This window comes from Nipponia nippon, unplaced genomic scaffold (assembly GCF_047370975.1).
Source record: "Nipponia nippon isolate SJK-2023a ecotype South Korea unplaced genomic scaffold, ASM4737097v1 scaffold_7, whole genome shotgun sequence".
Taxonomy (NCBI): Eukaryota; Metazoa; Chordata; class Aves; order Pelecaniformes; family Threskiornithidae; genus Nipponia; species Nipponia nippon.
Genome location: NW_028262391.1, coordinates 50,406,254 through 50,421,777, shown reverse-complemented (window position 1 = coordinate 50,421,777; position 15,524 = coordinate 50,406,254). Strand labels below are relative to the sequence as shown.

The window sequence follows — 15,524 nt, the reverse complement described above, 5'->3', positions numbered from 1 at the left end:
TGTAAACTTTTCCTATAATGAAGAACAAAAATTATTAAGACCAGAATTATTCCAATTTACTATGGCACAATAAGCACTGAGGAGAGAGAAGTTGGAACATGAAGTTACTCAAAAACACAGCCAGTTTAACTACTATTTTATTATAGGTGGGGCAGGCAAAACAATCTCTTACTAATTTTACCTAATAATTCCCAGCAGAAAAACCTCGGTGTTAGCCATTTTTTTCTCTGCCAGACTGCAATCATTAGGGCTGCAACCTTTTGTGCTAGATACCTACAGCAGAACAAACTTCTAAGAACATAGTAGTAAAATCAGTTTTGCATCTGGAGAACAGTGCTTTGGCCACATTAAATAGCAAATTGTCTTTGAACACCTCACAGCAGTCCACCCAAATTCCAGACATGCTATATAAATCAGCGTTTGTCGGAGGTTTGCACAATCTTTATTTAGCAGATATTTTAGCAACTAAGATTTTGAGGGATTGTTTTCATCGAGCTTCTCTCAGTCCCTCCAGGTGGGAGAACAGCACGTGCACTATCTCTTCGACCATCCGCGTAGTTTGCGGTGTGGAAGAGCCAGTACATTCCTACCCCAGCACGGCAGGATGCTCTGGGCCACTAAAGACAGGCTTTCCCTGCAATGGCTTCCAGCTAGCAAGCTTCAGAGGTGCTTGGCAGCACCCTGGCAGAGGAAAGCTGTTGTTCTTCCGTGCTTACTATACCTGAATTCACCTCATAGGCAACTTTTATCCACCAAAATCCATGATTTAAAAAGGTAAAACTAATACATCTAGATTTGGATGAGGTTATTAAAAAAGAGAGGTAGAGCTCTGGGAAGAAAAAGCACAGGACGACCCTGAGTTTTAAGAAATTAAACAAGTTTGACTATAAGCACATTTTAAGTGGTTCAAGAAGGAGATTACAATTGGCTTGATGAGGCCAAAGATGAGGAACAAGAGTCAGATGAAGAGATGACACAGGATCTGAAGTTGCTGGTAGAGACAGCACAGGAAAAAAAAGAAATGGAAAGAACTGGCCTGTGCCTGCCAGACCATGCTCCTCTCCAAAAGTTGATTTATCACCCAAAATTCTGGAATCGCATAATCCTTCTACTATTGTCAGAAGGCTCTTTAATTCAGTTACAGCATTATGTATCTCAGCTCCTTTAATAATGCTCCCTCTCTTGTGAATTGCTCCATGTGAATAGCAGACATCCTTTCCATGTTCATAAAGGTGCTAACCTTGCAGACACAGCATGTGAGATTTGGGATGGCACCCTATTATTTAAGATAAGGAAATTACACTAAAAATTATGCTTCTAAAATCAAGTAATCAAAAGCAAAGCTGCACAAAGATTAAGACTGCTTGTTTCTTCATTTGATTCCCACTAGTTTGTGTATGTTCGCTACTTTCTTTGCTTATTTCCACTACACAGAGGACTAATACCTCACAGGATCAATACAGACCCATCCCAGGGGACAATTCCACCCCAGGCAGTAAGGAGACCACTGTTCCGGTTTGTCAAGCAAGCTGAAAAATATACTGGAGGATAAAGAAGAGTAGGAAAAGAATGGATAGCCTCTGAGTAACTGTAGCTAAATGTTGTGGAAAACTAAGATCTATCCCTAACAGCACCACGGCTAGACAAGTCACCCACACAATGCTTTTCACAAGCAATTACTCAGGACAGGATTTAAGATGGCTAAGATTAGGTGAGGTAAAAATTAGCTATCTGGACTCCATCCTGACAAAGAATACAGATTAGCACCTTCAGAAGGCAGTTGAACTCACCTACCCAGGACTGAGATGCCTCTTCTGAAGGCCTAACTTCGCATCTCAACCCTAAATTTCCGAAGTGCTGAATGCTTAGAACTACAGCTGAGTGAGATTTAACCTAGAACATTCAGTATTCATCTAAATGTGATGCAAAGTCCTATCAAAACTACATCAGCCACCAAGAATTAAAAAAAGACAATGCAAAAGCTAATGATAGCCAGAGCTTGTACAGGGGTAACCACCCCGGCAAGGCACCACACATTTAACGGTGACAGTAAGAGAAAACACCAGCTGATCATTAAAAACAAGCACCACCTGCTCCATTCACCAAGGCCACGCAGCTTTTACTCGCCTTTTTCTCTTGCTGGATTCACAATCTCACCTCTTCTCCTGTGCCAGTTCTGGCACACACTGAACTGACTGGTGAGCTGATTATACTCGAACTGAGAGAAAATGACCCAAAGGATACTTTTCTTTTTTGGTTGTTTTTTTTTTTTTTTTTTTTTTTTTTTTTTTTTGCACTGGGAGAAGGAGGGTTAAGAGAGGATAAGGAACCAGCGTAAAGCAAAAGATTCAAGTGGCCAGGAGCAAGAAAGAACGAGACTTTCCCCTTTGCAAGTAGTGCCAAAAATGGTTTGAATCTCAGAGAGAAACACCCAAAAATAAACCAGAGAACTTGTGAAAAACACAACAATCAGTAAATGACTCAAGGGGATCACAGAAATGAAACACAACTACCACCACACAATAAAGTTTCCTATATTTTAAGCTCTGCAACTGCTGAAATTTGAGAGTAGTCCTACAGAAGTTCTTACTCTATTTTCTCTCTGCAGGAACTCAAGCCTCTTCCACTACTTCACCACAAGACACACGTGTATGCTGCACGTCCCTGGGCAGACAGAAACCAAGGACACCATCTATTGTTTTGATTCTCGGTATATCTATTGTTTTGATTCTCAGTATACACACAGCCGTCCATCTCCTCTACCAGCCTGACGCGTGCTCAGCGGCAGGTGGAAACCCGAGAGGATCTGGCGCTGCTCATGACAGCAACTTTGTATTTTGAAGTGGTACGCAAGTTAAAATGAAAATTGGGACACTACACATATGCCACCTCCTCCTGAGATAGCTTTAGAGCCTAAGTATCTGCAACACAATTTTATGTAGATGCAAGATAGCTGTTAAAATGAATGCACAGATTAATACACTGCTGCAACTAGAACACTGATAGTAAGCATATTAAACACTCATATTTTTATATGGCAGCATTAAAAACTGGGTATGAATATGGCAGTAGATTTACTGTATGATAATAACGCTGTCAATTTTATAACCTTTTTAGGTAGCTCATTTCAAAGAATAACACTGATAGCGGTGCTACTTCATTTCTTTCCTTATACGAGATCTGTTAGCATTCAGATTTCTTTTGCACATATGAACGAACAGAATGCAAAACAGAGCACTCAAGATATTTCCCAACACATTTACAATATTGAAGAGACTGAAATTCTCTTGCTTTCTGCAGGGGGGGGAAAGGGACTAAACCAGAGCGTATTCTGACACACTATTACAGATAAAGCCCACAACACTCCGAGATCAGAATACACACCGGATAGCTCAGGTACCCTGCTCCATCCACTTCTTGGCCTGCACATGCAGCCATCCACCAAGGGGAATATCGACACGCGGCAGGGGAGACAAACACAGCGCAGCACTGGCTCTTCCACTTACTCGCTGCAAGGACAGAGGCAGAAGCCGCTGCTGCCTGCTGTGTCCCTGCTCACACCCCTCACCTCCACCAGCACCTCTGCAACTCCAGCACCTTCTGTCCTCCCCCTCATCCACCTACGGTACAAAGGAGCGACGGCATTTTAGGGGACCCCACGTAAATACTAGCAAATTGCCATCTAATCTGCAATGCTGATAAAGCTGAGCAACAACAATGAAACCACACCCTCATATTTCAGCCTGTGTATTGTGAGTTTATAATACTTTCCACTTTCAAACAACACCAATTTAGGCAGCTTTTGAAAGAACATGCTTCTCATGTGGCTGTACATTGCCCCCTTTGGTCCCAAATCCAATTAAAAAAATCTGGCAAATCCTAAAAACATTTGGTAAACACAGTCAGTCACTCATATTAATGTTCAAAATGGCTGTTTTGCAAATAAGATGGAAAATACAAATTGAACCAAGTTTCTGCCATGTCTGCCATTATCAAATATTGCAACCTCTGGCTACTCAGTAAACACACTGGATGTGTTGCACACTCATACTTGGAGCTGACCTTCAAAGATAATAGAATTAGCAGTTGTTCACTAATTACAAGTCCTTCTTTTTTTTTAAGCTGTCATAAAAAAAATAAACTTGAAGCACAAACACTTACACAAAATTTGGCATGCAAACCAAACAGCTATAAAATACCTTAGCTCTTAGCTAACCCCTAAGATTTTTGGCTAGAAAGAACTGACGAATTCAGACTAACTATAAAGTCATACTACCGTGAAAACACTATACATGCACATGCTATGTAGCTCAGCACACAACTGAGCACTGCTTCTAGGAATGAGGGATCCCTTTAGCCCACTGCAGCTGCTGATGGTGGCACCCACCATTACTAGCAGCAGCACAAAGCAAAGGAAAAAAATGTGCACAACGGCCCTAACGCGTCGTTCCAGGGGTGAACATTGATGAGAACTCGGGGAAATCTCTATTTTAAGTATGCAATCACACCAAAGCAGAAAACTATAATATCATTTACGTGACAATCGTTAGTACTAAGCGTTAATACATGTCCATTGCCTTTATCCTCCCCAATTAAGGAAACTCTGACTCTTTGGCAACATCTGAAACACCGCATGCCAACATCTGGTACTTACAGTCGTTTTGACTCACAGCAACAAGAGTGACCACCACAATTCAGTGCTGTGTTTGAACAAAGGTACGGTTCAAGAGACTGAGAACACAAACCTGTTGACATGAGCAAACTCAACAGCTTTATTTCCTCTGCTCTGAAAGCCGACTACTCCTCTTTCACACTTTTATGTTTCTGCTGCACTCACATTTTCTGTCGCTTGCAACGCCAGCATGATAATTTTACGTATCTCATTCTTGCTTGCTATGAAAGCATATTAACAGCATAAATCCTTTTTTTGTTGGCTTAAGTTAGGGTGCGTTCACTATGTGTGATTCGTGGGAGCTTAAATGTCTTGTTAAGGGGCAATAGCCTATGGTCACAGCCTTTACCTGAGTATTGGGAATTGCCTAAAAAAGTTGTCTTTGACTTTTTTCCAACTTTGTATCAATTAAGTACAGTGCTCCACAGAAATTTTCGAACAGTGGCAGCTTTGGTTTTGTATCCCAAAGGCAGCAGGGGAACAGAAAGTGAGATTTTCCATGCTTTAAGGACATTACAGCACTATTTCTTACTTTCTCTGGTAACAGCTAGCTATTATTAGAGACTACATGATTTAATGGATAGACTGAAGTAGACCGGAACTCAAGAGAGCTTGATTCTTCTTGCAATTCAGCTGTAACTTGCGCTGACAATGACTATTCTTCTCTGCTTTATTTCCCTCTCCTTTTATCATACCTACCCGTATTTAAAATTACAAGACCATCCCATATTATGTACCGGTATAGCATCATTTTTAACCAAATACCCTTCTATGTAGCATGGTCCAAAACCATTATTTGAATACGATTAATCTAACTGCCTGTTGCTACCATTAAGCTAAGCAACCAAACTTTTTCCATTTCCCTCTCCGTGCATCCTAACGCTTGCAGCAAGAATCAAAGGAATTAGTATCTTGCCTCTATCTCCCCTTTTTTCCTGTCAGAGTCATTTCTTTAACTCCTACCTTGTAAACGAGGTTAGCTTTGAATTAATTTCCCTCTTTAAAACTTAGACTCAGCCTGTTCAAACAAGAGCCATGTGCAACTGGAACTCTGCTCCCCCGGACAACCAGGAGCGAGAATATGTGTGGTTTGATACCACGTACGGCATCTGAAGTCTTGACACGTTCACACAACGAAAGCCAGCACATCTAAAGTCACGCTTGCCACCCGATACCTGGTAATCCCACCTGCGTTCTAGGAGTTTCCTACACTAATAACAGGTGATCTGTATAAATATATAAATATAAAACACATGTATATTTTTGCAATACAGGCTAAAGAGCAAATTATATACATGTTCCCACAGAGATAGCTATGTGCTTATGGCAAAGCCGTTAAGTACTCATGAAAATAAGAACATTACCTTGACACTGTAAGAATCGCTATTGGTAACATGTTGCTACACTACCTACAAAGGAATCCCACTCGAACAAGACAAAACATTTTCACAACAAAAGCCTTCACTTCTTTGCATGAATGATATACAACTTCTGTATTTTAAGTTACACTGGTAAATCCATTGCCAGCCTGCAACATTCATGGGGAAAAATGAGGCAGGAAACCTGTGAATCACTACAGCAGGCTCTAAATGTTGTATGAAAAAACACGTCCGCTGCACTGAGGGAATACAGCACTGCTATTTCTGCTGGTATGTTCAGTTTGGTTCAAACAAAACAGAAAGAGAAGTCTTTCATACACAGAATTCTTTGAAGAAAACCTACCTTCTGGTATGTTTTTTTAAATGCATCTTTTCACACAACTTCTAGAGATATGTTCTTCTTTACAGTTTCTTACAGATAGGGTTATTTTTCTCTTCCACATCAAAGCTGAACCCCAGTTGGGTTTTGTTTTGGTTGGTTTTTTTGGTTTTTAACAAAGTAAAAAAGTTACAGAACCCTTAAGTGATTCTCCAGTTTGTGTTAACATTACATTCAATGGAAGCTGATCTATATCCCTTTCTTTCCTACTAAAATTTCAATGCAAATAACATACAAGGCTTCTTTTAAAAATTCCATACGTTATATGAATTCCCATACAATACTATAAGTAGTAAAATTCCCAAAAGCACTCTTGCACATTTCTTTCAGGTTGTACGGCATTAACATTTGTGACTACCATAGGATCTCAAGAAGGCCTTTCTTAATTTTATCTTAAACACGTGCTCTTCCATTGGGGGTATGATTTAAATAAGCCTTACACAAACATTTTGTTAGGGCTACTGTGATTTAAGCTACCTCCTGCCTAACTACAGGTGAAGAGAAACAGAACTTGTAGCACGCACCAAAGATCAATACATCTTACTCTGTCAAACAAGGAGGAAAAGTTCTTATATGTATTTAAAATATCAAGAACATCTGCAATCAAATTAGGTATTAGAGAGTCAAATACAAAATTAAAAGACTAATGTACTTCAAAGTTTTACTCTACTAGAGTGTTAATGAATATATTAACATGAGTGCTAATCTAACAAAATCCTTTAAAGTGTTTTAAAAATAATCAACACAGCACCATTATTGGGAATACTTAAAACATTTAGTCCTAAATGCATACATTACAGTTTCATAAAATAAAAATAGGGTTTGGCATCCCAGACTACTCCATTATGGAGTGTTTGTATATATATATATATATATATATATGTACACACACACACGTACACACACACATTTTTTTTCCACCACGAAGCATAACCCTTTGTTCCATAATCCCCGGTTGTATGTTTAATGATCACACATAAAGCACTTCCATCAAAAAGAAAAACCGCAGTTCTAGCACGTTTAATTCTTTGGAAATGAACATCTACATTGCTGAAATGGCATTAGAGTGACAAATGACTATAATCCAATGGCCCAAGGCCAGCAACTTCTATTACAACAGATTTGGCTGTTTTGTACAACACAGCATGTTGCATGTATATCACTAAACAGAAATCAGACTGCTTAGTTTACCTATAAACAAAACCCCACTTAACTCCACAAGGATTTTAACAGCTACGTGAATGGAAAAAGCAGTGTGTCTAAGCAACTGCCTACAAAAACCGCATTTCTTAATAGGTAAATGGCTGGATCCATTCTAAAAAGTCTCCGAATCACTGCTATAGTCTAGAATGCACAGAATAAACGCAGTGATTCACAAAAAGTGTGGGGTTTATTCCATTATTTGCATGCTGCCATACCGGTCCAAATTTGAGTTCTGTGTCAGTTTTCCCAGACTTCTTTTTTTTAAGTTAAGCAACCCACATTCACCCACTGTACTCTGCGTGGATTCACCACTCACAATTTCGAAAGACAGATGATACCTTCTGGCTACCTAAACGCACAGCTTCAGCTGCAGCCTGAATTCCTGAGACCACGAAAGCCTAGAAGAACTACTCGCTCCATCAGCAAAAGCTCTAGCAAAAGGACCAACACAGCCCCGTCTGAGCAATGAAAGCAGGACTCAAAGAAGGAAAAGGGAGATAAATCCAGCTTCTTCACCCCTTTAAAACACAGAACAGCAACGGAGCAGGAGAGAGGAAAAGCGGCAGCTACAGCAAGATGATGCACTCAAAAACCCCTCTACAAATCCACCCACTGGCAGCCCTTGCCCAGAGCCACCTTTCATTTTGTCTTCAGGGTGCCCCCCATAGTTCTCAGTGTACTTCAGGAACCTGACAGACAGAATCCACCTTGCCCTCTCTCCAAACGCTTCTTTCTGCCTGTAAGGACACCGTAACATTAGACACATCTGCATGGATGCAAGCAAGCTAGCACAAGAAACTCATCCAGCTGCATTACAACCATTTTTTTAAGATTGTTTTTGAGACAGATCAGTTCCCTAATCAAGGTCACTCACAAATATCAGGCAATACACTGCAAAGACAGCACAGAGCAAATGCCTACAGACTGCTGCTTTTTATTTTCTTTTCTTCTTCCAGAAACAGCGCTGGCTTAAGGGAACATCAAACTACACCCTGCCAGGGAGCAACACTGCAAGCCAGCCATAGAAGAGGTAGTTTGCAGTGCAGTATTTCAGGGAGTCGGATTGCATGCCATGTTCCGAGTTCCAGTTATTCTGGTTGCCAGGCCAGACACAGGCTTGGGTGAGGATGAGCAGCTTATGAGCTTGTTCAGCTTTTTCTGAACTCAAACTCCACTGGTTGTTACTTCAGCCGGCTTTTGGGGCAATACGGCACATTTAAAATGGCACTGAGTTAATCTGACACCACAGTAATGGTGAAAGAACAAAACAAGCATAAATGATTCATTCTGCTACGGTATCCTTTCTTCTGCTTAACTTGTTTTCACAAGATTTATACATGATGTGTTTGTATTAATTCTTCCTACGAAAAACAATAAGAAAAGTGGCTAAAATAACTGTTTATACAGTTCCTACAGAGTATTACTCTTTCCAAACAGGGAAATAGTTTTTAAAATGTCTTTTTTTTATTTTTTAAAGAAGATTTTTAGATGACCTTGATGACAAATGGTTTCGACTATATCCAGTGCTAAATCAGCTCAACATCAGTAGTGTCATACAAAGCCTGTAGTGATACAACAGGTTTACTTCTAGCTTACCTCAATTAAAAAAAAAAACTCTTACAGATTTTGAATATATTCAGAACACACCCAGAAAACTGACAGCAACACTTAAAATATCTCATTAAATGATTACAAAATAATGACATAGAATACAGAGGTACAAACAACCAGCAATAGCTAAACCGTGTTACCATATACTCACGTGCTTGCTGACTAGCTGGCCATCCAAAATTAACGTCCCTTTGAAAATATACGATATTGTCATGTTTCATGATTCATTTGTTAGAATGTGCAAACTGACTGATGAAATAGTTCTGCCCACTGTTACATGAATCCATTCATTGGCAGAAATCTGACTACGCATTTTACCTATTAGAAGAGCATGATTTTCTTGAAGATTTTTTTTCCCCTGTGTGACAAAAAAAGTCTCAATTACGGTACACTCGAATTACAGTCACATGGAAAAACTAAGCACTTTTGCTTACGACTCTGCATTATGACACGAACATAATGACTAAATAATGTTATTTAGTCTTGTGCTCAGAACAGGCAATTTTTATCAAAACTCTCTAATTTTTCTACTGATCTGCAACACTACCATCCTAAAATAAAAAGGAAACACCTACATGTAAAACTGCATCCCTGAGCTTATTTTCAGGTTCTCATTCCAAAAAAGTCCGAAACATTATTACCTTACTTCAGCGTTATAGCACTGCATTGCTCTAGAATATGTATTCACATAAATCCCAGTATTTAAATCAACGGTTTACATTAGGGGGAAAAAACCCAAAACACAAAAAATAGGTTGTGTTTAATGACACAAACAAAGCATTAACTGAAAGATATCACAGATTTGCTTTCAAATTATGTATAAATTCAAGCAGCAATCCTCACAAGACCTAAATATCTACCTATACCTATAGAGGGGTTGATTTAACATAGTCTATGTACAAGTTACTACTGAAGATGAATTTACAGCCTAGGTTTAATTACAGCTCTGCAGTGCTTCACCATAAACTAAATCATCAGCAGAACTCTTTTTTTTGTTTCAAGGTACACCAGCTTAATTAAGTACAGACACAAAAATGCCCTTCTTCTAAATCAAGAAAAAAGATGCAATGTAAAACCCAGTCTTACCAAACTGACCACAAGCACTGCTGTCTAGTACTGAGGGGAGGGGAAAGCAGCAAGTAAAACAGCTTCCCAGTTTTACACCGAATCCTTTTGATATATGTGCCATTCATTCATTCATTAGGGCAATAAAAAAACTAAGTGAGTTTCCTCCACTTTGAAAGAAAAGTTGAAGGAGACAAAATTTTAAAAGAATTTTAAACAAACTCCAGAAACTGCAGCTGCCCCCAGAACACCGACGTTCACAAAATCATGTCCCTCTTTCTCTCAAACATAAATAAATCAAGCTGGACAAGAAACGTCATGACAGTTTTCACCGATTACAACTTTTCTGTATGGAAAAAATCACTGTCAGTGCCACTAGCGCACAACTTTATTACGTGTGTACCTTAACTGCCCTTCAGAAAAAAAAAAATATGGAATTCAGAATAAAGCATCACCTTGTTTAAAACACTTAAATTTTATGAAAGATGTTTTCTACCACAAAAAACACCGTTTCTTAACAAAATTATCTTTAACACGACCAAAGATTTCTAAACTTTATTATCTGCTAAAGACAAAGTTGTACGAAGTCTTGAAATAAACTCCTCTGTGCACCGCACACATTGCCTTTTTGCTTTAAAGCTTTTTGGGAGAAAAACCTTACAGGAAAGAAATAGTCAAGTTAACTCATTCAATCATTTGCTGTAAGCACACACTAGATTAAACCAGGGATCGAGCTTTTAACTTCCAGTGAAAAACTACCACGATTGAAGGTGTTTTGTTCTTTTTTTTTCACTGTGTGCACAAATCTTCTGGCTGCTTTAGTTAGTGGGAGACAGGGAAGCTGCACATGCATCCCCATGCACGGTAATCTTGCAACACTCAGCCCTTTGCACCCCAATGCATTGAGGTTTATTGAGTGTTGGGGGGGGGATTAGTTTACAAATCTCCTTATTCCTTTCTCATTATAGAATCACTTCTGCCTCTCCACCCCTCAAAAAAAAAACAAAACCCAACCAAAAAAAACCCCAACGTAACGACTCTTTCCCCACCATCCTCTCCTGGCAGCGGCTCGGATGGGGGTACAGCACCGACTTCACGCCGCGAAGGGCTCCTGCGGGCCTCCTCCCCGCCCCGCTCCGACCCCCCTGCCCAGGCGCGGTGGAACCGGCGCGGCGAGGGGCCGAGCCCCAGCACGCCGAGCCCCTCCGCGGGGCAGGGCCGCCGCCGGGAGTACGGGAGGCCGCCGTCCCGCCCGGCGGCGAGGCCCCTCCACCGCCCTGAGGAGATTCAATGAAGCTGCAGAATCACCCTGGGCCTAGTCCCGGCCACCACGCTCCCCCCCTCGGCGAGCCGCGCCGCAGGGCCCGGCCGCCCCTCGCAGCCCGCCGGGAGCCCCCGCAACCCCCCGAGCCGCCAGCGCGGGGCCGGCCAGTACCTGGGCGCTGTTCACGGCCATGGCGCCCCGCGTCCGCTGGGGAGCTCGGCGTCTCCCGGGCGCCTCACGCTGCTGCCCCCGCCGCCGCCATCTTCTCTCTCGCACGCACCAGCCGGGCGGGCAGGCGGCGCCCACCGCGCCTGCGCACGGCGGCGGCGGGGAGGGGCGGTGGCGCCTCTGCGCCTGCGCGCGGGGCGGGCGGCGGCGGCGGGCGGTGGCGGCGCAGGCGCGGTGGCGGCCGAGCGGGGGGGGCGGGACGGCCCTGAGGAAGGGGCCCGGCGGCGGGGAGGGCGCCAGCCGCGGGGCCGCCTCCCTGAGGGGGGAGCCGGGCGTACCCGAGGCGGGAAGGAGGGCGAGGCTGGCAAAAAAAATTCGCCTTCAGCCCCCGGGCGTCGTCTGGGGCTGGGGAGCCGCCGTGAGGCGGGCGGCCATGAGGCGGGCCCGCCGCCTCCAGAGGCAGTGGCGGGAGCTTGGTCCCGCAGCCGTGCAGCCGGTGGCCCGGCCGAGTGACCTGGGCGAGACAACACAGCTGGCCCTGTGCTACGGGAGTAAGCTGACAAAATAGGAGCATGCAAGCAGGCAGGCTGCCCCCAAGGATTAGTGATGGGTTCACCTCGAAAGTCCGTGACAGGCCGTGTGCCGAGGGTCACGCCGGCAGGCGGGAGGAAGGCTGCCTGCTGGCAGAGCGAAGCCGTCCTGCGCCTCTCCCAAATAACGAGAGTGGGAATGGGTTCAGCGTTTCTATCTGGGGAAAAAAAAAAAAAAAAAAAAAAGTGACTAAGCCAATCTCATGATTTTTGAGGGGACTGAGTCATAACTGAATACTGAACCCCCCAGGCAAGAATCCATTAAATTAATCGCTAATTTATGCCATGTTTTTTTCCTTAAACAAACTACCAAATCCTGCAAAAGTCTACTTCAGTCAGAAAGCAAGCGTTAGAGAAAGCTTGACGTTACTGTGAAAGTTGAAGAGAAGAGAAGGAAATAACGAACTGGGTGTCTTCGGCTGTTGAGAGGGGAGGTTCACTGAAAGCGGGAAGAAGATTCACCCACCTCTCAAGGATAAGGACATTTCCCTGCATTTTATGAAGCACAACACTTAACATGTGCTCATGACAGTAATGGGAAGGAATGACAGTAAATGATTTTCTGTATCGGCTTCTGTCCTTTAAGCTGACACACCCTGCTGCCGCTCCCTTTCTTCTGCAAGTGTTGTTCTTCTGTCCTAAGGCAGAGAACTAGCAGTGAAAACGGCTGTTTAATATTAAAAGCGAGAAACAAAAAAGGGAGACAAATGTATAGGCTTTTTGCATACAGCATTTCAAACATCTGAAACCCCCTCTCCCCTCGGGAGTCTAATTTACAAGGTAAATAATGGAGCGAAAACCCTGACATAGCTCATCTGGTTGAAGGCAAAATTCCCTTCTGCCCACAATACTGCCTAAGTAAACTGCCTGTTTTTGCTGGAAAGGCTGCCCCTTCAAACGGCTGAAAATACAAATGAGCACAGTGCCTCCCGCCTGAAAACCAGTTAATTCAAATACCAGTGCTGTTCAAAGCTGGAGCTGATGGTGAAAACTGGCGTGGGCAGAAAGGATGTCACTGTCTCACAGTTCAGCAATGTTTAAAACACCTTCAATTTTATCCTGTCCTAACACAGTTTCATTGTAAAGTCTGCTAACAGTTTACCACAATATTTTGTAATAATGTAAGTTTTGTAAGTTTTATTGCAAAGCACGCTTTGAAGAAACTTACCTGCTGCAAAGTTTCCACCTCGGTTCTGTTTTACCATTCATTTTTGCCATTTTTTGTGGTCTGTTATTTCATTCCTGCTTACTGCATTGCACAAACCAGTTTTATTTTCTTCTGTCCTTTATGCCAGTGGCCATGAATTATAGCTCCCAAACAACATGTTGCTTTTCCAACTGAAAAAAGTGGTGCTGTATTTTTCTTCTGTGTATCCACGTTCTTAAGATTGACGGAGCAAAGTAATGTTCCTAACAACATGGTACTGACTTAATTATTTTGTGAATTGATCAACAACAAATGAGGTCCATGGCTATGGAAATAAGAAAGGGTTAGCTGACATTAGCTAGCGAGCTGAATAAACTACTCGGCGTTAGCTGCCTCCCAGTAACTACTGTAATTGCTCTTATCCTACAGTGAATGCGAAGCGCTTGGGAATGGCTCACCCTCCCATACCTACTCCTCGTGATTTCGCTAGATCATAAGACCCGTGCTCGCGACAGCGCCCAGGAGGGGAAGGATTTGTACGTATGACTTTTCTGAAGCAACCAGGCACCCGTTCTTTCAGGGCCAGGAGGGAATACCTTCCTGTAGTGCCGCAAGAACTGGTTGATCACTGCGGGAGGTTTACTGCTCTCCATGGAAAGCTTCCTCCTAGTGCTAAGAGCTTTAGGAGCTCTGAAGGCTTTTTTCTTCAGAGATGCAGAACTTTTATCCCAATAGTTTCTAGGTACAATGAAGGCTTTGCTACTTCTCCAGTCATTCTGGTAGTGAGATTCAACTGGGAAGAAAAAAAACAGTCAGCACTATACTGTGTTTTGGCGGGACCAAGACACAGAAAGCTAAGGTGGCTGCTGTGCAGAGAAAAAACAGAACCATTATTTAAAGCACCAGGAGTCTCCGGGACCACAGTGGTACCGGCCTCGTGCCCATAATGGCACAAAAACAGTGCTGGGGAGGAAGCTCTTTCCGCTCCACCCGCACCGTTGCCTACCAGAAAGTATTTACAAGCAGCAGTCATCTGCCCTGGTTGGACCTCAGGGAGGGGCTTCTCCTCGTGGATCAGTTGGCTCCTTGTATTTTAATTTTTCAATAGAAACCCAGCCTACGCTCGGTCGGCGTCCACAGCGATGCCATCGGCACGGTCCGTCAAAGCAGCTGCCCCAGCTCCTCCCGCGTAAGGTCCGCAGAGGCACCGGGAGCTTTGTAGAGGCAAACCCAGCTGTTTTCACAGCGGTCACGGGGGCACAAAAGTTGCTCTATGATGTGGATATGATGCTCTATGAAGAAGGAACAGAAGTTGCTCCTGAGGTTTCCCCAAAGCCTCGTAACTTCAGAGTACCCCGAGCATTGAAACACGCTTGCAGGATAAGTTTTGAACTTTCTGTGGCCCGATTTGCCCAGGCCAGCAGCAGGCATCCCGGCGGTTCCCAAGGGAAGCTGAGGCAGCAGCAGCGCAGGAATGGCCGTGCAGGTGGAAGCGACGAGCAGAACAGCACAGGACACCAACAGGAGGTGTTTCGTTCCAAAAATGCATTAATGCAAGCCTGACTTCAAACTCCGTATTCCTGAATTTGCTGGAAATTTGTAACAAATACATTTCATTTGTCAACGTAAGGAACTTAAGCATGGACTAGTTCCAGTTAACCTGAAACAAATTTGAAGGCTGGACAAACCTTTAGGAGATCATGGGGATGCTTGACTCCATATGGCCTGTGTATCAGTTATCTGTGCAGGCCTTTTGGCTGAATTTGTGACTTATTCATCCTTATCTTAAATACAAGCCTCCTCTCTTCTCAGGCAATTGTCTGTTTTAGGGCTGCAGTCTCAAAAGAAGCTGCAAGTCTCTATCTCACTCACCTTCCTTTCGCCTTCTGTCACCGAACCCGTCATGATAAAAACAAAGGTACATTTTTTCCCAGGGCTACGCTGAGTTCCAGAAAGAGTCTATGTGATGCTAAAAAACGCGCGTGGTATCAACACCCGCGCGGCTGGGCTGCGTGGCTCTCGCCTAGCAGTGGAGTCACCAGGAGG

General features: G+C 43.2%; 1 protein-coding gene across 4 annotated transcripts in view; it reads right to left on the bottom strand.

Annotated features, from left to right (window-relative positions):
- Window positions 1-11,886, bottom strand: part of USP10 (ubiquitin specific peptidase 10) — a 61,789-nt gene extending 49,903 nt beyond the window's left edge. For 3 of the 4 annotated variants that reach the window (XR_015700284.1, XM_087738504.1, XM_087738507.1), the window contains exon 1: window positions 11,745-11,886. Coding sequence is in view for 2 of the 4 variants with exons in the window: in XM_087738504.1 (XP_087594630.1) it covers window positions 11,745-11,765 (21 nt within the window). In the remaining 2 variants the exon portion in view is untranslated. The remainder of the gene's footprint in view (window positions 1-11,744) is intronic. The other variant, XM_087738505.1, reaches the window with a different exon arrangement.
- Between the last annotated feature and the right edge of the window lie 3,638 nt (window positions 11,887-15,524).